Consider the following 26,801-nt stretch of genomic DNA (forward strand, 5'->3'; position numbering starts at 1 on the left):
TATTTTAGCAAGAGTTTAGTGACCAGAAATATGGAATTTCTGGCATATTGTAATATTTCAGTAAAATGTATTACTTTTAAATTTAATAGAATGTAAATGCCATTATTAATTTAAAAATATAAAAAGAAACTTCTTTAATGATTGGATATTTTGATTATTTTTTCTTTGACTTTATATGCCCTTTCCATTTCTCCCTTTGAATTTTTGATTATCGGACTTCTCTGCCACAATAATGTGTAACTAAATTGAAATTCAAAATGGTTTTCCTGTGACTATAAAGCTTTACGTGTTAAAAAATCTTGTTTTGAGTTATTTTTACAAATTAATGCATAGTTGATTAGAATAACCTATATAGATTAAAATCTTCATTAAATTTCAGTTTGTAACAGAAATCGATTCTTTAATGAAATGAATAGAGCTGTCTCCCTCTCTTCCTCTAATAGTTCTCATATTTGGAGATATATATTACTTATTGATACAATGAAATGGCATTTGGTACCAAATCTGTTTCCCGTATTTAGATTTTGTTGGTTTTAAGTTCTGAGAAATACATGTTTGTATAAATAAATTAATTCTAATGGAATTAACTTATTAATGGAAGTTTTGTGATATCAAAATCTTCCAAGTTATATGCCAAAAGTCACTTAGTGATTTTTATCATCAAGCATCCATCAGTTGACAGTTCTGTTAGGTCCTCGTGCAGTTTTGTTGAAAGGAAAAGAATGGAAACCACCTGATTTGCCAAAGGATTCGTTACCTGGTCCTTACCTGTTTATTTTCTTAGCTTCTAGGAAGTATATCAATAAGGCTTTACCAAGACTTATCAAATGTTTAATTATGTCAGTTCCCCTCGTTCCCCTCATAGGCACTTTCTTTATTCTGATATACTCAGAAGCTAAAAATACTAATTTCAGTATACCTTTGCTAATGCAATTTTTTGATAAGATGCTTTTATGTGTTTAAATATATTTTTTGTCAAAACCTTCAGGATAGAGGTTTAGCTCATTCAATTTATGGAAAGTATCTCCTGGTTAACAAAGTCAGTCTCCATTGTCAAACCGAACAGCCATATCAGATTTGCTTTATATCACAAAATATCTTTTAAGTTCAAATAAATGGATTAATACATATTTTGGATAATATAAAAACCACTGAGAAATAAATTACAGAGTGCATACTAAAAGATATTACTAAGGTATTTGTGATGAAAATTATATGGCTCAAATAGAATTACAGTAACTTACCAATGTTTTTTTTTTTTTTTTTTTTTTTTTTTTTTTTTTTGAGACAGAGTCTCACTCTGTTGCCCAGGCTAGAGTGCTGTGGCATCAGCCTAGCTCACAGCAACCTCAAACTCCTGAGCTCAAGCGATCCAACTGCCTCAGCCTCCTGAGTAGCTGGGACTACAGGCATGTGCCACCATGCCCAGCTAATTTTTCTATATATATTTTTAGCTGTCCATATAATTTCTTTCTATTTTTAGCAGAGACGGCGTGTCGCTCTTGCACAGGCTGGTCTCGACCTCCTGAGCTCAAACGATCCTTCTGCCTCAGCCTCCCAGAGTGCTAGGATTACAGGCATGAGCCCCTGTGCCCGGCCCAATTTTTATAATAATTTTTAAAACAATTATCTGCTGCTTGTTATGTTACATTGCATCATTATAATTTAAATAATAAAATATTTATGAAGTAAGGGATATGATAAAAGTGTGTTGCTTTTTTTTTAAATGTGTGTGCCTGTGTCTTCCAATCTCCAATGTCAACTAAAGGTATAAATAAAAGAGATGATTCAGAAATAACTTGGTACATTTTTATTTTGGATAATTAATGAAAGAGAATGATACCTCCTGCTAAAAACTAATCAGTGGTACAGCTAGGGTATAACTTATTTTTATTAATAGGAGGTAGAAATATCAAACTGTTTAAAAGATGTAATGAGAATTGACTAATTAAAATAAAAATTTCATGATATGATTTTACAAAATAGGCTTTAACTACCATATTGAATAATGCACACTCAATCTAAAATAGTTTCTATATAGTTTTTATCTGTGTGTTTTATGTAGCACAATTTGAATGGTTTGGTACCCCTGGAAAAGATTTCTGTTATATTTAAAGGCATCAGCCTCCTTAATTGATATTGTTTTAGATCTTTAATTATGCTTTTTCTTCAGGCTAATAAATATTTAAGCATGTGTTTTGAAAATTGCTGAAGAGAATTACTTATATTTAAATTCTTGAAAAAAATTATTTTTATCATTAGATTTATTTATTTATTTTTTAACCAGTGTTCTCTTTGCTTTGCTTTTATCAGACTTTTTCCCCTAAGAGCAATGCATTCTTGGACAACACTGAGTGCAGGTGGGGGTGTGTAGAAATGGGAGAGATGAAGTTGTTTAAAGGGAAACTTTAAACAATTGCCCACAAATTATATTAATGATATGTGAGAATTTAGAATGTTCCAGCAAAGTCCAAAATATCCTATTTTTAACTCTTAGAAATATGTAAGACTGGACAAGACAAGAAGTCCTATAGTGGATAGTTTATGGCACCTCAGTTAATATTTATGAAGGCTTCCCCCAAACGGTATTTTTTTTTTTGACTTATCCTTTTGTTTGGGTCCCCAGAATTTATTAAACCATCAGGCAGTGCATCATAAATTCTGAGTGTAAGTGAAAGTTGTACCTTTTGGGGGAGGGGTTGTGTAGAGGGGAGGGCCTCTTTGGAAAGGGAAAAAGTATTTGTGGAAGGTATCTGTAAACTGTTGGAAAGTCTCCACTGTCCCCAGGGTACCCTTAGCAAGAGAAAGGTAACAACAAAAATGCTCCTCACAGTTTACTCATTTACTTATAGGGGAACTCTTTCATTGTTCAATGAGAATTATTTATAAATCACATGGAAGAGCCATCAGGAAACTGAGATAGGTACAGTGAAATTTACAGCAAGAAGTGATAACTTCAGAGAAAGTACTAAACAGGAAAAAAAAATTAAAGGCAGATCCAAGAACTTCGTACTCATAATACTGAGAGCAGTTGGCATGGGGACAAACTGCCCAACACATCTCACGAGCTCCTGAGATGTTATTGTTATACCATAGCCCAGTAATTTACATTAAAACAGTAACTGAGACATCAAAAAGATTAAATTATGTTCAGTGACATGTTTAAGAAGATAGAAGTTTAGGGTCCATCTTAGAAGGATTTTCATAGAAATGATTAATGTTGTAAGACAAATTTTATTGCATAAAGGAATAAGTCTTAAAAGCACTCCAAATTTTCTTGAAAATTCCCTCATGAAGGACGCCTCTTTCTTCATATAAGACACTGTTCTTAGATGGCAAATTGGGGATGTACTTTGTTTATGAAAGAATGATTTTTCTCTTGATCTCATCCCTCTGTGTGTATGTGTTTCAGTTATGTGAAACATTATGTTGAGAAATTCAGTTAATTTGGTTTATTCTAGTTTAGTGTTGCTCAAGTGTTGTTCTCCAGCCAGCATCCGCAGCACATGACCTGGGAACTTGTTGGAAATGCACATTCTTGGGCCCCTTCTAGACCTGTATGTAGCTCAGCAGTGTTCTTGTGTTTTAAGAAGCCCTGCAGGTGATTGTGGTGCATGCTAAAGTTTGAGAACCACTGGCCTGGCTTCTATCTGAATTAATTCTGACAATTATTTTTTAATTTAGAAGCTCTGAAGTCCATAGAAATTAAAATAAAAGACTGGCTTATATAAAGGCGCAGTTCTGGTTGATGTTAGGGTTGGATCAAGAACTTAAATTTATTTATAGTTTTAAATAAAGCATTTAAGTTATTTGACAGTATCAGGCATAAACATCCTTAAAAAGATATGAACAAATTGAATTTACTCATACGAGTATGTAGGGATAATAACATTGTGATGAAGTGAAGTTTAGGAATGTTGAAGTGGTTCATATTTGAAAATTAGTGTAAGTCATGTTAGCAGAATAAAGAAGAAAAATCGTATCATCTCAGCAGATCAGAAAACGTTTCTGTTAAAATTAATACCCATTTATGATAAAAACTTGTAGCAAATTAATAGTAGAGGCAAAGTTCCTTAATACAATAGAGCAGCCTTTCTCAATCTTCTTACCCTGGAGGAACCGTTGAAATAATTTTCAGGTCTCAGAACCCTTGCAAAAAGTTGTTAGGCCCTCAGCTCACATGTTTAACCTAATCATTCAGTTGTGACTACAATAAGTTAATGATAATTACCATTGTTCTTTTGAGTAGAGAATGATATTTTCTGTCTTTGTATTTATTTTGTCCAATTTATCAGCCTGTTGGGTTGGTTTTTTTGGGTGTGGTTCCTCCCTCCTCCCCAGAAAGGGCATCAGCTTTAGTGTCAGTCAGTCATATGGGTAAAGGAAGCTTCAGTTTTTTGTTTTTAAAAAGTTTTCTATTTGATTTCTTTTTTTTTTTTTTTTTTACCGTATCAAAGTAGGCAGCTTACTTATCAGATGAGCAGATTGAGAGAAAGAGTCCTTTACTCAAGCATACATTTGTGTTGAAAAGGAGGGAAAATAATTAATTTTGTCTTTTAGTTCTTCCAGATGGCCTTTAATAATGTTTCAGACTTGCTGATATCCTTCTTTACTCTGAAGCCCAGACAGCATTGCAAGATTTCCTTTGCCACATGATTTTTCCAAAGATTCAATGTTCCTTTGAAATCCAAAAAGTCTTGTCACTTAAAGCATTTTTTTCCTAAATTTGTTCAACTGGTTCATATTATTTAAAAAAAAAAAAAAGTGTCTGCTAACAAGGCTAGCTTCTGCAGTCATTCTTCACTGTCAAAGCACTCAGTAAAGTATGGCCTACAATTTTCTTGAAAGTACCTCTGTAATTCAACTTTCAGCTTAAATGTTCTGTTGAGAATACCTCCTCTGCTAAGCCACTGGATTTTTGTGTGTAGCGGGAGATTTATGTGCCTCAAGTGTGCTGGCCTTTGTTTAATAAAGCAAATCATTTTTGTAGCATCATTCAAGACATGTTTCATTTCATTTCCAAGGGTTTTTGATGCTAGTACCTCTCTGAGGAAAGCAATGACATGAGACAACATCAGGATTTTTTTTTGTTTTTTAAATGAGAGGTAAAACCTTGCCCGGAGTCAGCCAGTAAAGGGGCACATCAGTGTAGATGCCAACAGTTTCTGCAGGACAAACTTTTTGTTTCCAGATATGAAGACACCACATTAAATATGTTCTGCCCTTTATTTGTGATAGTTTTTTGCAGCAGAAAATTTTTTCTTGAAATTCACTGCTAATTAAAAATTTTCAATCTGTTTTGTAGGGTATCAAAAAGAAATTTACGTGACATGCATTGATGAAATCAGTTGCTTTGTCAACCTGGATAGACAAGCTGTTGTTTCTCTGTTTATTAACCAAATCTCTTCAGCGTCATGTGACTTGTCATCAGTTTGTTGACTTACCATACTGTTGGAGAATGAAACCTTTTCAGTTTCTCATACTGTGCATTTTACTCACTATCATTTGATATGCTGACATTATTAAGCTCCTGCCAGCTGTGTGATTCTGCCCACCCCCGATCCTATGTTTTTTTTTGGGCAATAAGTTCTAATAGTATGCATCATGAGCCTTTTCACTAAGTATGACTTAAAAACAAGCTAAAAGCGTTACTCCATTTGAGATTCCAAATAAGTACCTTGACTTGTCCAGTGGCTGTGATTAATATTTCAGTGTCCTTCCAGTTTTGCTGGAGTCATTCTAAGTTGTTTGTCATAGATGAAGCACAGTGGAATAGAGCACCTTGGATTATTACTAGCCCAGTAAAACTCATTGATTAGTACTTTTCATTGAAGTGGTAAGCTGTTGTTTTGTATCTCTTGCTGCACTGGTGCAGTAAAATGGCTCAGAAGATTATAGATTTCTTTTTAATTACTAATCTTATTAGAATTGTTCATGGACCTAGTCCTCTTCCATCACGAATCTCATCTTCAAAATTCATCACACTAGACTGTCAGACATGTTTATAAAACACAAGTGCTAATATTGTAGAACTAAAAGGAATAATAACTAATTGAGAAAGTTGTGAAAAATACAAAAACTTCACTATATATTTTAAATTTTATTGCTACATGAATCCATGTTTTACAACATTTACAATAGCAGAGTGGTAAGTGGCAGTTGAGTCCTGGTGTGTAAAAATTCCTTGTTTAGAATGAGCATTTCCCTTAGATTTTCTGTTGTACCGGTATTGCTTGTTTGCTCCCGTAAGTCAGTGACACTGTGTAAAGGGAGGTTGGGGATGTGCCTGGAAGGGAGTGGGTGATGTTGTCAGCCTCCTGCACTCCCATTGGTGTGCCATGTCGATCTTACCATTTAGCAGTGGCCTCCCCATATTGCATCAAAAACTGATAGTTGGCCTCAGCAAAGTGAACATAGCCCTGCTTGCACAGTGCCACGTGACACTGAAAGATTTCTGATGAAATCACTAGTTTGGCTGCTCAGTAGTTGCCTAAGACTATGAGCACTCACATCCCATGGTGTGTGAAATTTTTTTTAAAAAGTTTATTTTTTTAAATCATTTCTTGTGGAATTCTAGGATTTTTGTGGAAAGCTAGTTGAGAAACCGTGTGACAGAGGGTAACTATGAAAACCTAGATTTGACATCATACTTACAGTGAAAAAGCAAATGCTTTTCATTGTACATGTGCTATACTAATACATTGTATATGTTATAAACTTGCCCCAAAATAGAAATTAAAAACATTGTAATAAAAGGTAGACGATTTTAAAATAATTTTTTAATGGTATAAAAAACCCTTTTGCTGACTGAAAATAATATGATTAGGTCAGAAAAGCAGTGGTGCCCAGTTATCACAACTTCTGTTCCATATTGTACTAGAAGTTCAACCCAGTGCAGTAAGGCAGGAAAAAAATAACATGTAAAGATTGGAAAGGAAAAAGTAAAACTGTAGGGGTCCTGAGGGGAGCATCCCTTTCCTTTTCTTTGTCATCTTTTAGAGGCCACCTGCATTCCCTGATTCATGGCCCCTTCCTCCAGCCTCTTAGTTGCCTTGTCGCATCTCCTACTGTTCACTCTGACTCTCCTGCCTCCGCCTTTCCCTTGTAAGGACACTTGTGATGACATTGGGCCCACCTTGATAATCCACAATCATGTCTCTCCATCTCAAGATCCTTGGTTTAATCTCATCAGGGAAGTCCCTTTTGTCACACAAGGTAAGGTAGCCACAGCTTGTGGGGATTTGGATGTGGATGTCTTTGGGGTTGAGGATGCATTATTTGGTCTACTGTAGTACATTGTCACAAAATCGTGACACTAATTTTTTTAATCTCATCTCACCAGCAAGGCAATTTGACTGGTAAGTGTCCATCTTTTTTTTTTTTTAGTTTCCCTTCAGAGACAGGGACTTGTTTTGTCACCCAGGGTAGAGTGCAGTGGTGTCATAGCTTACGTTAACCTCGAAATCCTGGGCTCAAGTGATCCTCCTGTCTCAGCCTCCTGAGTAGCTAGGACTGTAGGCATGTGTCAGCATGCCTGGCTAAGTTTTTAATTTTTTTTTTTTTGTAGTGACAGGGTCTCGCTGTGTTGCCCAGGCCGGTCTTGAACTCCTGGCATCAAGCGATCCTCCTCCTCAGCCCCACAAAGTGCTGAGATTACAGGCAGGAGCCACTGTGCCTGGCCTCCATCTTTCTTTATATGTCAGTTCATGTGGAACATATCGAAAAGGGTTATAATCTTTAAAGTTTTGACAATTTTGATTTTCAACACAGGATTTTGTTTGGAAGACTTTCTAAAAATAAGGATTAGAAAATTGTTTCTAAAATTTCTAAGGTATGCTAGTTTTTAGGTATAATAGGTTTTATTTTTACCCTTTTTAAACTCAGAAATCACAGAATGATGGAAATATTTCTAAAACATTCTTTTTTAAAATGCTCTTTCCACTGCATGAATTTCTTTCAAAAAGCAGTTGCTTTGTTACTTTTACACGTCGGTTAAGATGCTAGTTTTACTTTGAAGGAACAGATGGTTTATTATAATTATTTTTAAAATAATTGTTAGCAAACTACAAATAGCTGCTGTAATCATAGGATATCTAGCAGATTTGAAACATCTGCCTTTTTGTAAAGAGAAATTTGTAATTCATCTCTAAGTCGTTGTTCCTTACACCTTTGTGAAAGCTTTATATGGTATCTAAATTTTAAAAGTCTGCTTTAAAAAAATAAAACTCACCACAATTCATCTGATAGCAGGCAAATTGCGGTAGGTTACAGAATGCTGAAAGCGAAGGAACAAGTGAGTCCGCACCTGTCAGTCCCTTTGTCCTGTGGGTTCCCAGCCTTCCCTCAGGGTTGCTCCATGCATGTCACCCTCTGAAATGTGAACCAGCTGACAGGAAGCCGAGGGGGCACTGTTGACAATGCACATACTAAATATTATTAAAGCATAATTTTTAAATGGAAATTTTAGAAAAAAATAATAAAACTTCTAAAGAATCATGCAGATTGACTTGTTTACCCCTGCGGTGTGTGCATCCCACTCTGGCGACCACGGTGCTGTCTGGCAGCTGCCCTCCTTCCCTTCGCTATGTGTTCCAGTCGTCACTCAGAGGTCTTTCTCCTCAGTTTTCTAGCATTTGGTGTCTTCTGACTAAAGCTGTCTTTTTGACAGATAATTGTTTACCCGGCTTTGACAGCTTGTATGTTTAGCTTCTCCCGTCTACTGGGAGCTCTTAAAAGACAGAAGTAGTTTGTATTTCATGGTATGTCTCGTTGCAGTACTCTCAGCACATAGTAGTCACCACTAAATGTTTGAGTGAATAAGTGAATGAATTGACAACGAATGCTCAAAATTTGTTTTTTTGTGTGTGTAATGTTAGGCTTAATGTCTTTATCTGCTTTCCAGATGTTCTAGTTTTGAGAAACAATTATTCTAGTTTTACAGGGCCTGTCCCAGAGAGGTTCAGTAACCTGCCCAAAGTGATGAAAGTTGGAGCTTGGATTTCTTTTTCTTCCGGAGAGTTACTTTTGCTTTAAAGAAGTAGTATACCTCTTTGTTCAAAAAGTAAAACAATAAAAAAAGATACAAATGAATAAATCTGGTTATCACTTCTAATCCTGTGTGTTTTCTCCCGTCCTGCTGCTTATAGTAACCTCTTTTAGTAGTTTCTTGTGTCTTTTTCAGTGATTCTTTGTGCAGAAACAAAGTACAAATATATATATTATTTCTGCTCTTTGCCATATGCCAGATTTCATACTATGTGATTTTTAAAATATATACGTTTTACTTTTACATTTACTTTAAAAAAAAAGACTTTATTTTTTTAGAGCAGTTTTATTTTAGGTTCACAGCAAAATTGTGTGGAAAGTACAGAATTCTCATATCCCCCCTTTGGCCTTCCCCCACTACTTCCTCCACTGTTAACATTCCCCCACCAGAATAGTACATTTGTTACAGCCAGTGAACCTACACTGACACATGATCCTTAGTGTTATATTAATACTTCCTGTGTATTCACCATTATAGTATCATGCAGAGTAGTTTCACTGCCCTGAAAATCCTCTGTGTTCTGCCTATTCATCCCTTCCTCCCCCCAGTCCTTGGCAGCCACTAAATTCTTTATTGTCTTCATGGTTTTGGCTTTTCTAGAATGTCATACAGTTGGAACTATGTAGTATGTAGCATTTTCATATTGGCTTCTTTTTTTTTTTTTGAAGACAAAGTCTCACTCTTTTGTCCTGGCTAGAGTGCCGTGGCATCAGCCTGGCTCACAGCAACCTCAAACTCCTGGGCTTAAGCAGTCCTTCTGCCTCAGCCTCCCAAGTAGCTGGGACTACAGGCATGCGCCACCATGCCCACCTAACTTTTTCTATATATTCTTGGTTGTCCAGCTAATTTCTTTCTATTTTTTTAGTAGAGACGGGGTCTCGCTCTTGCTCAGGCAGGTCTCAAACTCCTGACCTTGAGCGATCCTCCCGCCTCGGCCTCCCAGAGTACAGACGTGAGTACAGACGTGAGCCACCGAGCCCGGCCTTGGCTTCTTAATATGTATTTAAGGTTCCTCCTTGTCTTTTTCATGGCTTGATAACTTATTTCCCTTTAGCACTGAATAATACTACATTGTCTCGGTATACCACAGTTTATCTGTTCCCCTACTGAAGGACATCTTGGTTGCTTCCAAATTTTGGCAATTACTGTTAAAGCTGCTGTAAACATCCTTTGCAGATTTTTGTGTGCACATAAATTTTCAGCTAATTAAGGTAAATACCGAGGATCGTGATTACTAGATTGATCGAATGGTAAGAGTATGTTTAATTTTGTAAGAATCTGGCAAACTGTCTTCCAAAGTGGCTGTACCATTTTGCATTCCCACCAGCAGTGAATGCAAGTTCCTGTTCCTCCACATCCTCTCTAGCATTTGGTGTCTGCATGTGTTTTTTAACCTAATAATTTGTCCTGGACATCTTTTCAAATTAGCACATAGAGAACATTTGCATTTACTTTTTGAACACCTGTATAGTAACATCGATGGGTTGCAGTTTATTTAATTAGTCTTCTATTGATGGCGACTTGGGTTTCTAATATTTTCGTTTTACAAGCAATGCCGTAGTCGCCTTAAGCCACTTTTCTATGTCATACTTGCATATCTGTAGGATAAATTCCTAGAAATAGGATTGCTGGACCAAAGGGTTTAAATGCACTCATATTGCCAAATTGCTCTCCATAGGGGTTGTACCAGTTTGCAGTCTTATCAGCAGTCTGTAAGAAGGCTTGTTTCCTTATAGCTACACCTGTGGAGTCGTCAGACATTAGAAGTTTTGCTAGTCCAATAAGTGAAAAATACTTTGGTGGAAGCTGAGTATTGTTTCATATGTTTAAGGTCATTTTTTGTGATCTACGTGTTTCTGTCTTTGGATCATTTTTATGTTAGGTTTTTGAAACTCTAAAAATATTAGGAATATTAGCTCTTTGTGATAGGAGTTGCAAATATTTTTTCTCACTGTATCATTTGATTTCATAGAGACATGAGTTTGAACCTGGGTCTGTCTGATTTCATAGACTATGCTCTTTATCACTATAATTGTATTGCCTCAAATATTACATGTTCTACATTCCTGAAAAAATTTATGTGTATCTGTAATGCAATGCATCTAGCATTTTAAAACTCTTCTAATAATGATTTCTTCCCTTGATAGACACGACATCAGCGAGGAGATACGTATCCTCTAACTTTAGAAGAAATTTTGGATGAAACACAACATTTAGATATTGGGCTCAAGCAGAAACAATGGCTAATGACTGAGGTAAGATAGACTTAAAATATAAAAAACTAGTTGATTACCGAGAGATATTTGCTATAACTAGTGTATTTTTAATATATTGAAATCTGATAATACTTTTTCTTAAAAGAAATACGGTAGTGTCTTTGTTTTTTAAACATACACGTTTGTAAGATTGTTTGATTTGTTGGTGTTCACATAATTTCATTTGTCTATTTTTTATTTTATTATTATTATTATTATTATTTCTGAGACAGAATCTTTCTCTGTTGCCCTGGCTAGAGTGCAGTGGTGTCATCATAGCTCACTGCAACCTTAAATTCCTGGGCTCAAGCGATCCTCCTGCCTTGGTCTCCCAGGGTGCTAGGATTACAGGCATCAACTACCACGTCCTGCCAGTTGTCTATTTATTTTGATATATTAAGACTTTAGAATAAAAGTCAAAAAGAAGTCAGTGTACTAGTTCCACATAATTTTTTTACAGAATAATTGAGGCTTATTTTGAATTGCTTAATTTATAATCTATATGTTTGTAGGTTTTAAGAAATTTAAAGCCCAAGGTACAATAGGGATGACAACATATTCTGTTGTACTGTTACTACTATTATGGCCTGATAGGGAACAATAATCATGAATGTTGTATATGAACACACACCATTGGAAGAAACCCCTACACAACCTGTAACCATGCTCATTTGGAAATGAATAGCATTTTCAAAATTCAGATGTTTGCCTCTTTTGAATTTAAATATGAAATGACAACTAAGAAGACTACTTTTCTAGGGCCAGTGATAGATTCTAAAGACCAAATGTAAAATTCCTAAATACAATTAATTTTTTTACCGAGCAAAATAATGGTTCTTGATTTTCATAATATAAAATGAACCAGTAGCTCATTATATTAGTAATATACAAATAATGGTAATCCACATTTAAATTTGCTGGTTTACCTAATGTTGGAATTCCATAGACTACCAACATTAGTTAAATATTATTTTTATTATATTAGTATTCCGTTCTCTCTTTTTTCTTCTTTTTGTGTTCATTTCTCCTTTCAGGGTCAGGCTGACAGCTACAGAAGAAAATAGGGTTGCTCTTTTGTGAAGAGCTTTACTTCTGATATTAGCTGTGCAACAGAACTGACTAGGAACATAATTATATTCAGTAATTCCTGCGTTCCTACTCAGTTTCATTTTCAAGCTGATATTGTAGGTAAAGTTCTTATATGCACTAGTCCAGTCCTTTTCAGTTCCTTCCACAGCTGCCAGTTGATACCAGGTGGAGAAGACTGACTATTGATTTGTTTATCCCGGGGTAATGTTTCTCATGTTATTATGCCAATAAACAATAAATTATACTTTGAGCGTGGGATGGACAATACCCAGTTCACTTTATATGTTAATATTAATAATAGATTTTTTTTTTTGTTAACCATTTTGTCTTCCAAAAGAATATGATTTCAGGTTTCTTCAAAGCAGTTGTAATAAAATGGTTTATTTCTCTTCAAAGAATTTATGTAAATAACATATACGTTTCTTTTATAAAAAGGGAGTACCATGCTATTCTTTTTTATTTTTATTTTTTTTATTTTTGAGACAGAGTCTCACTTTGTTGCCCGGGCTAGAGTGAGTGCTGTGGCGTCAGCCTAGCTCACAGCAACCTCAGACTCCTGGGCTTAAGCAATCCTGCTGCCTCAGCCTCCCGAGTAGCTGGGACTACAGGCATGTGCCACCATGCCTGGCTAATTTTTTCTATATATATTTTTAGTTGTCCAGATAATTTTTATTTCTATTTTTAGTATAGACGGGGTCTCGCTCAGGCTGGTCTTGAACTCCTGACCTCGAGCGATCCACCCGCCTCGGCCTCCCAGAGGGCTAGGATTACAGGCGTGAGCCACCGCACCCGGCCGTATTCTTTACCTACTGTTCTGGGATCCTGGATGTCCAGTATTTTATATCTACTAGTTTGTATTCACAAGATACTTTTCATTCAGCCCTATGTTGGGTAGTGTTACATTTTTAAGTAATTAGTAGAATTTAAGTATGTATATATGAACTTTCCTTTTGTTAACATACCTGAATGTGTCACTGTTACAGGCATTAGTCAACAATCCCAAAATTGAAGTAATAGATGGGAAGTATGCTTTCAAGCCCAAGTACAACTTGAAAGATAAGAAGGCCCTGCTTAGGCTCTTAGATAAGCATGACCAGCGAGGATTAGGAGGGATTCTTTTAGAAGACATAGAAGAAGGACTGCCCAATTCCCAGAAAGCTGTCAAGGTAACCTCATTTTCCTTTCTGTGTCTTAATATTATTTGAATTAATAATGTCTTAGTTTACAGACTATCAAAAGTTTTTAGATTATTTTTGAAGTCTTACATATATACATGAGGTGTAGTGAGCCACTGGAAGATTTAAGATTTGTCTTAATGCCACAGAGCAGGAAAAGGGTAGACATCTTTGTGCAACTTTGACAGGTCCCTTTTGTTGTTGTAGCATGATTGTTTGATTCTTCAGAATATTTCTGGAAAATTTTCCCTAAAGGCATTAGTATTTCTCTTGTGTTTGTAAACAAGAGCTACTTCAACAATACTATTAGGTTACTAAGTATGAAGCACTCTGTTGAAGATCATTTGGCCATAAATGTGCAGGTTTATTTCTAGGCTTTTTATTCTGTTCTATTGGTCTGTATATCCATCTTTATGCCAGTACTACAATGTTTTGATCAATGTAGCTTTGTAATATATTTTGAAATCGGGAAGTGTGAGATCTCCAAGTTTGTTCTTTTTCAAGATTGTTTTGAAATTCCATGTGAATTTTAGGATGGATTTTTCCATTTCTGCAAAAAATGCAATTGGGATTTTGATGGGGATTTTACTGAATTTGTAGATTGCTTTGGGTAGTATTGATATTTTAACAACATTAAGTTTTCCAATTCACGAACACAGAAGTCTTTCCATTTATTTATGTCGTCCTGAAGTTCTTTTAGCAGTGTCTTCAGGGTTCTTTTCATTTGCTTTGCATGTATACAGGTTGAGTATCTCTTATCCAAAATGCTTGGGTCCAGAAGTGTTTTTGGATTTCAGATTTTTTTGGATTTTGGAATGTTTGCATTATGCTGGTTGAGCATCCCACATCAAAGATCCAAAATCTGAAGTGCTCCAGTGAGCATTTCCTTTGAGTGTCATGTTGGTGCTCAGAAAGTTTCAGATTTTGGAGCATTTTGGATTATGGATTTTGGGATGTGGGATATTCAACCTGCACTTATCACCATTTTCCACTTTAATGGACTCTATATTAAGTAATTTTATGAATAATTTACATAAGTAAGAATAAAGGGACAGTGAAAGACAACTTTATTAGAAATTTAAAGAAGAATTTAAGATAGCAGACCTCTATCAAATAAGTTTTGGCAAACACACATCAAAAAGAAGAAAGAATACTGTCATGTATCCTTTTAGCAAATTGAGATGGTAAAGATGTTTATCACAAACTATTATGTGAAGTCCTTCCTGGATAAGAATACCGTACTTCCATTTTGTCCTTAGAAGTATCTTGTTTCCTCACTGATTCTTTTTTTCTTAATTTTTTTGAATCCCCCTACCACTCTACTCTACCTCATTGATTGTTAAGCTTGAGATTATCCATCTGTGGTGTTGTCATCTAAAGACTTACAGTCTTAAACTTTATTTCTGTGAGGAATTGCACCAGATAACAGTCTGGATTGCTATTTGGCTTTTTGCATTCATCTTCTGATTCATCTAATAATAGTGAAATATCTTTTGTCAATTGGCTTGTCTTTGCTCTCACACTTGAAATACAAAATTTTCAAGTGTGCTCAGTAAAAGCTTAAAGATGACAAAAACCTCTCCAGTCTTTTATCTCTTCTGGAAAGATGATTCAATACTTTGGGCAATGCAGTAATAAAACTGAAGTGTCTATTTATTTCACTGCTGCATCACACTTCTAAGTGATTTAATTACTCTTCCATTTCCATATTACTTTAGCTTTTTAAAAGCATCATTGGAAATAATTGATGGGTAATGACAAGCAAGTAGCGAAATATTTCAAGGTAGAAGAAAAGTAAGAAGGCCAAGATCCAACAGTGTGCCTTCGATTAATAAAAGGGTCCAGTGGACTCAGTAATCGCAACAAGGATTGAATTTTGTTCTGTTTTAAGAAAAACAAATTTTCTTTTTGTTCTTTGGACGATCTCTAAGAATAATAAGCCTTGAAGTATCCTTGGAAATAGAACAGGCTGGGCGTAGTGGCATGTACCTATAATCCCAGCTACTAGGGAGGCTGAGGCAGGAGGATCCCTTGAGCCCAAGAGTTCAAGACTGTAAAGTGCCATGGTCATACCTGTGAATAGTCACTGCACTCCAGCCTGGGCAAAGTAGTGAGAACCTGTTTCTTTAAAAACAAAAAATAAAAAGCTGCTTAAAAAATTGAAACACTAAAAAAACACTAATATTGGGTCTAGTGGACCCTGATGGTGTGGTGCACTGAGGGTTTTAAATAATGAGAGTCCTTTGTTTTGTGCAAGAAAAGATTTTTTTGGTGAGGTAATTTGGAGTTAACTGAAAAATCTTTCTTTATCTTAAGGCTTTAGGGGACCAGATACTATTTGTAAATCGTCCTGATAAGAAGAAAATACTTTTCTTCAATGATAAGAGCTGTCAGTTTTCTGTGGATGAAGGTGAGTCTTTCTGTATAGATAGATACTTTAGTTTGCAGGTACATTACAATTTTAGGGTGATGAAATTTATAATACAGTCATAATTTAAACTTTTAATATTACCTTTTTGGCATTATTATCTCCTAGAACAGAATTAATAGCTCCTGTATCTAACATATTGTTTCTTAGAATGCAATTTGTAATATATGATTTGAAAAATTTTAGGTTAATTGAACTTGGAATCACAGGATAGCAGTTCATGATTTCTTATGTTTGTAGCTCAGCCTCACCAAACAGGGGTTTATTTCTTTGTCTTTAATATTTTACACATGTAACTTCGAAAGCTTGAAGCAGAACCGTAAAAAGAACAAACTTTTGTGGCGACTGGTATTCTCTTACCTTATGAATCTTTGAATTACCATATTGGGTAAGAAAGGTAATTTTTTCCTTCTGGCAGTTGTAGAGTTGGATGCTAATCTATATATTGTCACCTGTTAAATGTGTGGATTTTAAGAATTTGGTCAACATTTGTTATGTATGATATTAAACAAGGGTTGAGTGATGAGAAATTCTTTTGCTTATTCAAATAGAAATTTCCATTTTGGCAAGTATGGTGGTATTTTACTATAAATGTGTATTGCTTTTGAAGTTTTATAAAACAGCAAGGAATGAATTGAATGCCCATTATCAAATCTCAAAATAATATGAACAGTAAAATATTCTAATAATATAGAAATAGTAGAGTAAAATAGTAATATTAGACTCCCAATAGTGAAACTATTGCTGTGGCTTGCCTAGTAGTCATATTTGCTTTTCTTAATGGCATTAAATAAAGGAGATGATATTGAATGAGTAGTTTTGTATAACAAATACAGTTAAAATTCTTGTCCCTTTAGTGGACAATAAATGTCTTGATTATGCTTTTGTAATTTGTATGATGACCTTAAGTTTTGCTTTTATATGCTATCTGGTTATAGATTCAGGCTTGTGGTATTAGTAGATGGGGCTTTAGCTTCACTGAAGTTACTTAGATGACCATAATTTGTTTTAGGAAACAGATGTTGTGTTTTTGTGAAAATCTTGATTGGGCACCTCATATGTAGTTGGTTCTCAGCAAATGTTTATTAATTAAATAAAAATCTGCAGAATATTCCAGTTCTTCAATGTTGCTAGTTCTAATAAACTTCTTTATGTAAACAAGCCAGTAGTGCACTTCTGTACATTGTAGTGATAGGTGCCTATGGAACAAAGTTTTGGGTACTGCTTGGCAGTTTTTGTATTGCTTTTAGTCTCCTTTACTCGGAATTTTGCTTTTATGTTAACTTACAATTGTCAAATTAATTTCTTTTAAAATCAAATTTAAGATCCTTCTGAGTTAAAAAAGAAAAAACAAACAAACAAACAAACAAAAAACCCTAAGAAAGACCTGATTCCTTTATTCTTAGGCGTAGTTAACTGATTTTGAAAAAATTTTGCAGTACTTAAAATAAAACTTATCACAGTGATCACATGGTCAGATAGTAAGGTCTTCTGATAAAAAGCAAATGTGCTTCTCCTTTCTATATTCCAGTCCCTTTCTTTTGTGGCAGATACTTGCCTAGTTTTATTTTGGATTCTTCTGGTAGTTTTTTTCCATATTGCTAGATATGGAAAACTTACACTATTGTTTCTTAAGTTTTCAACTTTAGATGTTGTCTTGTGACTTATTCTTGTCACTTCTCTTTCCAACACCTAGCTTTCTTCTCCCAGTAGAGTTATACCACGGGTTTTAGTTTCTCTGTCATTTACCTTGATGCTTTCAGTAGCCAACATGTTTAAATGTTCTTAGTGGAAATTCTTAGTATTAAGTCTGCTCTGCAGATGGCAGCATGGTGTAGCATATCTGTTCTGTAAGCAGATGTTTAAATTGAGGCAGTTGGTCAATTGAAAGAGATTGCAGTAGCTCCATAGAATGTAGTATGAAACTCAAGGATTTCTTGATAGTATTTCCTTGGGGATATTTTAGGAGTGCACTTTGCGTTTAGTATTGGTAGGCCCAGGTGTTCTTGTAATCCTCACACTGAGCCGTTGTCATTTTCTGTCCCTTGTGTGCTCTTTCTGTGGATAGCATCCTTTTAACTTTGCCTAACTTTTTCCTGTTTGTGTGTCTTTTACGTATACTTCTGTTCTTTAATATTCTATTTTAATTTGCCGTTTTACATACCTTTGTTGGCGTATTCTTTCCCATTTCCTTATTTGGCTTGTAGGGGCAAAATGAGAATTTTCACTGTTTTTTCTTAGATTTTAAAAATACCGTAATCACATATGCTTGTTAGTAAAATCTCACATATTCAGGAACAAATTCTGTAAATAGTTTGATGTTTATTCTTTTAGTTTACTTTCTCTGCATTACAGATATTCTATAATGATGCATGGCTTTTTAGTATTCCGTTGTGTGTACCTTATGAATGGGTTTTTAAATGTTTAACGATGCTGTAGCAAATACCGTTATACAACTTACAGATTTGATATGTGTGTGTGTTTTATGTTAATGAAGTAGCCACATAAATCAGGATGATATTGGGGAGGTAAATTGATAAAATATTTCTGTATCTTTTAGGATCTTTGTTGTTGCTGGCTGACTTAGTAATGTGGTGAAATATATTACTAGGTTTCTTAATATTGAACCATCCTTAACACTCTTAGAATAACCTTTCTTTGACTTTATGTATTTCTGGATTCTTTATATTTAGGACTTTTGCTTCAGTACGGTCAGTCTTCTTTTGTTTGTGCTTCGTCAGGCTTGGTGATGGGTATTATGCTGGATTCATGAAAACGAAAGTACAGTTTTTCTTCCCTTCCCCTCCTTTCCTATGAGAATAGTAGATTTCTTGAAGATTTGAAAGTTACTCCCATTCATGGGAGTAACTTGAGTAAGTTTCGATAATTTGTGTTTTCCCACAAAATCATGCATTTTAAAATTTCAAATTTAATAGCATACAGTTTTGCAGGGTATGGCTCTTGAACTTAATTTTCTATGTGTTATTTTCCCTTTTTGTCGCTAACTTTTTGTATTTGAGCTTTTACCCTTATTTCTTTGTTAACTACTGGTTTATTTTACCTTTGTTGTTTGTTGTGTTTTTGTTTTAACGGAAAATGTAATCTGTCACATCACCCTCTCTACATACTAATTTTTTGACTACTTGATCTGAGCAGTAACTGAGCAAACATTAAAATCTCCCACAGCTTTTATGGTTTTATTTTTCCCAGTACTTCCTGTAGTTACTGCTATATATATTTTTTCATGCAGAGTTTTTAGTTTATAAATGTTCTTGGCAGTCATAGTTTATTTAAGGATTGTATCCATAATCATAAAGTATCCTTCTTGGTTGTGTTTAACACATTGACTGCCACAGAGAGACACTGAAACTTTTCCTTGGGGCCATGGGGTTTTATTAGGAAAATAAAAACTTCGAGTGTAATTTAAAGGTAAACATAAATAGAAAAATGAAATTTATTGACTTCTATTCATTTAATCCACGTTTAAGAATAAATTGTTGATATTAATTGTAACAATAAGAACATCATCAAGTAAGATTTTACATATGCTTCATGCAGCCCCGGGGTCAAAACTAGAGTGAGTTAAATACAACTCTCATGGCAGTTAATGTGTTCATATTATTTTACTTGATGTCCAGCTTTATCACGTATTAATATAAATGCCTTTAAAAAATTTGACATATTTTTGCCTGTCTTTTTACTTTCTACCCATATTCTTTTCCTTTAGGTATTTCCTTTGTAGATGGCATATGGCTGGCTTTAACTTTTTGAATTGGTTCTGAGTGTCATTTTATATTTACTGTCTTTATTGTATGATGTATTCTCCTCATCATTTGTTTGGGAATTGTTTAATTTATTTCTATTCTCTTAGTCTCTATTGTCTCTTTATTCCCATATTGACACTTTCTGGGATTTTTGTTACAATCTGTTATTTATTCATGAGCCCATTTATTCACCAAATATGTGTCGACCATCTATGTGTCCCAGTCATTGTACTCTGTGGGGAATACAGCAGTGAACAAGGTAGACAAGCCTCTGCCTTTGTGGAGCTTCCATTCTAAAGGGGGAAACACAACATACAAAATTTAAAAATACTGTAGATTGCATAAAACGCTAGGGAGGAAATAAGCGAGCTGTTTACTGTGCTATAATAATGAGGAGGTTGGAGCTCAGAGATGACCTCTGTGAAAAAAGATGAGGGGAGCTGGCCTTGCCGAGTAGTGCTGGTGTGTGTGACTATAGGGGAGGGTTCAGCAGAGGGAATAGCAAAGGCAAAGACTGCAGAAAAGACTGATTTTTTTTCCTAAGTGGTTTTTAATTGTTTCATCAGATTCAATGAACCTTTTTTTATTACAGGTATTTTATAACATCTTCTTTCCTCTTGAAGTTAAATTCATAAATAATATAACCTATTGATAACACATTTCTTTAAAAAGTCAATGTAATGCCCTAAGTGTAGCGTAAAGGAGAAATAAAAAGAAATTGATTTATCTCAATATTTATAAGTGCTCAGGCACAGTTATACTAGAATGTGAATGGAATATAAACAAAACAGCTATTTACCTTTCCATGTAGAGTCACCATGAATAGCTACAAATGGACTAATATAGGAGTGATACATTGGCAACTTATATATCATACTGGTATTTTCCTCAAGTGGTAAAGAATTCTTGGTAAAGTTCTGAAAAATACACCCTGTGATTTACAAAGGTAGATTATTCTATATATAATGTACGTTGTTGTATATTCCTAGAAAACCAAGTGTGTACTAAAACAGTACAAAAAGTACTTTGTATAAGTAAACCAGAATTGGGTTGTAGGCTCAGTTAATTATTATAAACTGGTAATCTGTATACTCCCAGGAAAGGTGGTGGGGGTAAGCAGGGTTTTTAGCCTGGCAGTATTGACATTTGGGGCTGAGTAATTTTTTTGGTGTGGGCGGTGGTTCTGGGCATGGCAGGGTGTTTATCAACATCCCTGGCTTCTGTGGATGCCAGTAACAGCCTCCCCACAGTGCGACAACCAAAGTGTCCCCAGACATTACCCATTGTCCTGGTTGAAGACTAGATTAAAGGTACAGTTTGTGTTTATAAAACAGAGAAAAATTAATTGAAATATACTGTCTCCAGGCTACTTTTCATGGGTTCTGCCATTCAGCACACTCAGAAGGGAGATTGGGTTTTTATGCTTGACCTTGTAGGCTGAGGGGGGAAATGACATGGGAACAGATAGTACAGCGGTTTGCATGTTGTAATGTTGGTGTTCATACAGTGTTGCAGAGACCCGGGAGGGAACAGTCACAGGAACGTCAAGAGTAAGATATCAGTGTCAGTGTCACATAAATCACTAATTTAAAAAAAGTTTTTGCTAATGATTTAAGGAATGTGTATTTCCCTTGTCTCCCTCTCATCTCTTGCATACTGTACGCTTCAGAACGCTTTACATTAGTATTTTGATTGTATTGATGAAGTTTTTGTTCCAGCCCACTAGGTGGCAGTCTTAGCCGTAGAGAGGAGGTCTCTAGTGAGCAAGCTTAAAGGCGTCCTGAAGATTCCCCTTGGTTCTGTCTGGTAGACAAGCACATGGGCTAAAATGAGGTACAGCTCCAGTAAGGAGAGAGTTTATTTTGTAGTCTTATTTTTAATCAAATAGAGAAATGCACACAGACTAGTTGGACCTAGGCATGCGTCTCATTTGGCAAAGGCATTTATTCCCGTAAGTCAGGCAGTATGCATGGAGTGGTCAGGAGAGTTTTGGTCAAACTGTGGGTGATCTTAGCTCTGCTCCTTACCAGCGCAGGCAAGGTACCTAACCACGCCCTGTCAGATTCCTCCTCTGCAGAATGGAAATGGTGGTATCTTTACCTCCTCGTCTTTATGAGGATTAAATGAGTTAATATAAATAAAAGTGCTTAGAGCTTGGGACAGAATCTGGCCACGTAGTAAGAACAGTATTGTCACTATAAAGTGGTATCTGCAATACTAGCTGTTTTAATCCTGCCTATCTAGTTACTTGTTTACTTACCTATCTGGTCATTGACTCAATGGTTTTATTTTTGTTTAGACAGCACAGAAATAGAGCAAATTTAGCTGTCTGAGGCCACATTTGCCCTGATCTTTTGCAGTTACATAATAGTTTTTGGCGTTCCTGATGAGAATTCCGACGACAATCTGACTGCTGGTAACTTTTTCTTTCTGACTGGAAGCTTAAATGATTTCACCTTTATCGTTAGAATTCAGGACTCCTCCTAGTAGCTACCACTTAGAGTCCTTGCCCTGGGGCTCTGACGCCATTGTAGATCATTATTTTTTAATAGCTATATGGTATTACATTTTGTTGATGTACTTTAAAACAATTTTTCTGGCTTTCCACAGATAGAAAATTCAGTTACTTTTTTTTTTTTTTGCTATGTGCTGTTATAAATAATGCACAGTTCTTACATTTTCTTGAAGACGAATTGCTGGATCAAAAGATAGACATATTTAAAAAATTTTCAGTACCTTGCCAAGTGTCCATTGCAAAGTTTGGACCAATTTCTACCTTCATAGCAATATATGAGACAGTATCCATTTGTTCATACTCTAACAAGTACTGAGTGTTTTTAATTGACTTTGCCAACCTCATAGAAAATAAAGATTTTACATTAGCTTTTAATTTGTATTTTCTTACACTGTTTTATAAAATTAAAGAAAAACAGGTTATTTCTCTTTGTACCTTTGTCAGCTGAGCATTTTTTTCCCCCACATATGTTAAAAAGTAATTAAATTTGGGATCCTGTGAGATCCTGCCTCTAAAATTTGGCCCTGAGTTCATTTTAAGTATTTATGCAGCTGTAATAAATTTGCATAGTAGATGTCATACTTAAATACTGCATTGAGCTAAGGAAAGGCAGGGATTAAATAGAAACGTTTTATTGAAAAGAAAAAAAGAAATTGAGTTTTTATTCAGGATTTTTCTCTGAAAATAGCTCAAGTGACTTTTTTTAAACAAAAGGAAATAGTTCTTTTTTTTTTTTTTTTAGAGACAGTCTCACTCTGTTGCCTGGGCTAGAGTGCCATGGCATCAGCCTAGCTCACAGCAACCTCAAACTCCTGGGCTCAAGCAATCCAACTGTCTCAGCCTCCCAAGTAGCTGGGACTACAGGCATGCGCCACCACGCCTGGCTAATTTTTTCTATATATTTTTTAGTTAATTTTTTAGTTGTCCAGCTAATTTCTATTTTTAGTAGAGACGGGGTCTTGCTCTTGCTCAGGCTGGTCTCGGACTCCTGAATTCAAATGATCCACCTGCCTCGGCCTCTCAGAGTGCTAGGATTACAGGCGTGAGCCACCATGCCTGGCCGGAAATAGTTCATTTTTTAAATGCATTTTCACTTCCATTGTGCCATGAAAATTTACAGTGTGGTGTATTCTGTTTGGTTGTACATTAATACACAGATCACCTTTTCAGACTGCTGCTGTCATTGTCCTAGTAGGTGATAGTGCTGTGCGATTGTATCATTAGAGGCCTGCAGTGGCTTCTGTGCACATCAGGTAGAAAGGCAAAGTGGTTTCAGTTTTCAAAGAGCTGAAATTTTGCCACACTGGTAACATAGAAGTTTGGTAGAAAGTGTACTGAATGATATTAGCCAATGAGTAAAAGGTATTTTTCCCCCTCTTTGCCTTTTTTTTATACAGAGAGAAATATGCAGTTGAATTGTTATACAGATATGTAATATTTACCTAAATAAATGGTTTTCACATGTCAGTAAATTAGAATTTAACAAATTCATAGTCAAAATGCCAGAACTGTTCTTTTGTATGACACTTTATTCAACAGCTATAATAAATTTGACATGGGAAATTCTGGTTATGGCATACATTTTAAAGCAATAATTTTGTGTGCTTTATTGGAATTAGAGAGGTATTTTTATTATTGAGTTGGAAGTTTGACCTGAACTTACTTTCTTTCATATATACCTGTAGCAAGCAGAGCTAGTCACATTCGCATTACATAATCTTTAAAGTTTGGCTAAGAAGTAGGCAGTTGGGAACTTCTTTCTAGCTTTCTCTTAGAGTGGAGAAAGCTAGAGAAAGCATTGTTCCCATCCTTACAACAACAACAAACTCCGGAAATCTATAAATTTATAGCTTTCTTGAATCCGGCAGAGAGCAGAGTTTGCAGAACAACCCTCTAATCCAAACTCTAAGGAAAGACAGGAACCCCCCAGGGAAAGGTGGGAGGTGAGCACTTGTTTACTGGGACAGACAAAGATGAGCACCACTCAGAAGAATTCAGTTAAAATTTTTGATGAACTGCTAAGGCTTAGTGTGGACCAGCAAGAGAACAGAGAGCCCCTGGGGGGCTGCAGACATGGGGGATTTGTGTCCACTCACAGGCTCTTCTCCACAGACTTCGCTGGATGCTTACAGAAAAGGTTGTGGCCAGGGTGGGGGTGCTGAGAAAGGGTCCCTCATTGGACAGGCCTGGAGGAGAATAGTAGCCCCTTTAGGGAAGACACGAAGACCTGTCTAATCCTTCCCCACTGCTTCTTTCCTGTGGGACTGAAGACTTTAAGGCTCCTGTGAGACAAGAGCCTTCAAGCACTACGGGAAGGGAACTGAAAGAAAACCTTCTGCCCCTGGGGAGGGACAGGAGTATGTGCTGGACCCAGAACTGTAGCAGAGGTGGCAGGGCTGGAACACTCAGAAGGCCACACCCTGGACACCAAGGAACAGAATCCTTGTCTAGAGTGAGGCTTAATCGGAATGTCAGAGAATTCCCCGTTCTCCAGTGAGGCTAACAGCTGTGTCACAACAGGTAGCAGTGGAGCTGTGGGAGAGTTGCAGGAGCATGGAGGTGACCAGCTGAGGTATAGCATAAAGGGATGACGGAAAACTAAAGGTCCGACAGACGCTGAGAAAGATCCTCTGACTAACCAGCCTCTTCCCTAAACACAATGTGTGGCTAAAGGGGTTTGATGCTGGTGGTGCATTATGGGTGACCATGGCAGCAGCAGATTCCAGAGCAGCTCGTGTCCTGACAATAGGTTGACTCAACCTCCACACACCAAAGGTCTGACAGAAGGAAAGGCGTGCCCGTTTCCAGGCATAAAAACAATTTACCTCAGTCTCAGCTGTCCCACAGCGGATATCCTGCTTTCAAAAAATTTTTTTAGGCATAAAAAGAAGCAAGAAAAAACAACACAGGCCATATACAGAACCAAATTCTTAGGACACAGACGTTGGAACTACCAGATGTGGAATTTAAAATCATTCTGATTAATATGTTGAGGTCTCTAAGAGAAAAGGCAGACAGATTGTGTGATCAGGTAGGATATTTTAGCAGAGAGATAGATACTATAAGTAAAAAAATGAAAATCTTGGAAATGAAAAGCACAGTAACAGAGATAACAAATGCCTTCAGTGAGCTTATCAGTAAACTTGGGGTAGCCAAGGAAAAAAATCTGTGAACTTGAATACAAATGATCTAATACACATGATCCAAACTGAAATACAAAGAGAAAAAAGTGTGAAAAAAAATAGAGCATCTATAAGTTGTAGGACAAAATCAAATGTGTTTAAGGAGAAGAGAAAGAGAATGGGGCAGAAAAAATAATGACCAGGAATTTTCTAAAATTAACGATGGACACCAAACTAAAGATCCGAGAAGCCTTGAGAACGCACAACAGTCCTAAATATGTATCTAACAAAAGACCTACAAAATGTGTGAGTCACAAATGGATAAAATTAAAAGGAGAAATAGATAAATCTACAGTTAAGATTGCAGTCTGTAACATTCCTATCTCAGTAATTGATTGAACACGTAGATGGGAGATTAGTGCAGATACAGAAGTCCTAAACAACACTACCAACCAGTTTGACTTAATTGACACTTCTGGAACAGACTATCGACAACAGTAGAACACTATACATATATTTTCAAGTATGCCTGGAATATCACCAAGATAGGTGACATTCTAGTCCACAAAACAGGCTTTAATTGCATTTGAATTGGAAGTACAGTTAGCCCTCTGTGTCTGTGTGTTTTGCATCTGTGGCTTCAACTAACCAGGGACTAAAAATATTTGGAAAAGAAGTTGCATCTGTACTGAACATACACAGACTTTCTTGTCATTCCCTGAACAACACGGTGTAACAGCTATCCACATAGCATTCCAATTGTATTAGGTAGTACAGGTAATCAAGTGATGACTTAAACTATATGGCAGGATGGGGCCGGGCATGATGGCTTATGCTTGTAATCCCAGCACTTTGGGAGGCTGTGGTGGGAGAATTGCTTGAGCCCAGGAGTTTGAGACCAGCCTGGGCAACATAGTGAGACTCTGTCTCTATTTAAAAAAATTTTTTTTATAAAGTATATGTGAGTATGTGCATAGGTTATATGCAAATACTGCATATTTTATATCAGGGACTTGAGCATCTGTAGATTTTGATATCCTCGGGGTTCCTGGAACCAGTCCCCCTTGGCTACTGAGGGATGACTGTATACAGAGGATGTGCTTGGGCCATAAGGGAATTAGACTAGAAATCAGTAACAGAACTATATTTTGAAACTCTCCATTTAGAGATAAAAAAACAATTTTAAATAATCCATGGTTGGAGGAGGAAATCACAAGGAAGCAAAAAAAAATGTGTTGAATTAAATGAAAGTGTGAAAGCACAATGTATCAAAATTCATGGGATGCAGCTATAGCAATGCTTAGAGGGAAATAATGAGCATGAAATTGAGCAAGAATATTATATTGTATGGATATACCACATTTTATTTATCCATTCATCAGTTGATGGTTGGGTGTTTTCCACTTT

The 26,801-nt window shown here is 35.9% G+C and overlaps 1 protein-coding gene across 1 annotated transcript in view; it reads left to right on the forward strand.

The window, feature by feature from the left end:
• The window catches only part of GTF2E2 (general transcription factor IIE subunit 2), a 58,197-nt gene that overhangs the window by 25,031 nt on the left and 6,365 nt on the right, over positions 1-26,801 (forward strand). The window contains exons 4-6 of the mRNA XM_045535487.1: positions 11,194-11,301; positions 13,374-13,556; positions 15,882-15,975. Of these exons, the coding sequence (XP_045391443.1) occupies positions 11,194-11,301; positions 13,374-13,556; positions 15,882-15,975 (385 nt within the window). The remainder of the gene's footprint in view (positions 1-11,193; positions 11,302-13,373; positions 13,557-15,881; positions 15,976-26,801) is intronic.

Source organism: Lemur catta, chromosome 22 (assembly GCF_020740605.2).
Source record: "Lemur catta isolate mLemCat1 chromosome 22, mLemCat1.pri, whole genome shotgun sequence".
Lineage (NCBI taxonomy): Eukaryota > Metazoa > Chordata > Mammalia > Primates > Lemuridae > Lemur > Lemur catta.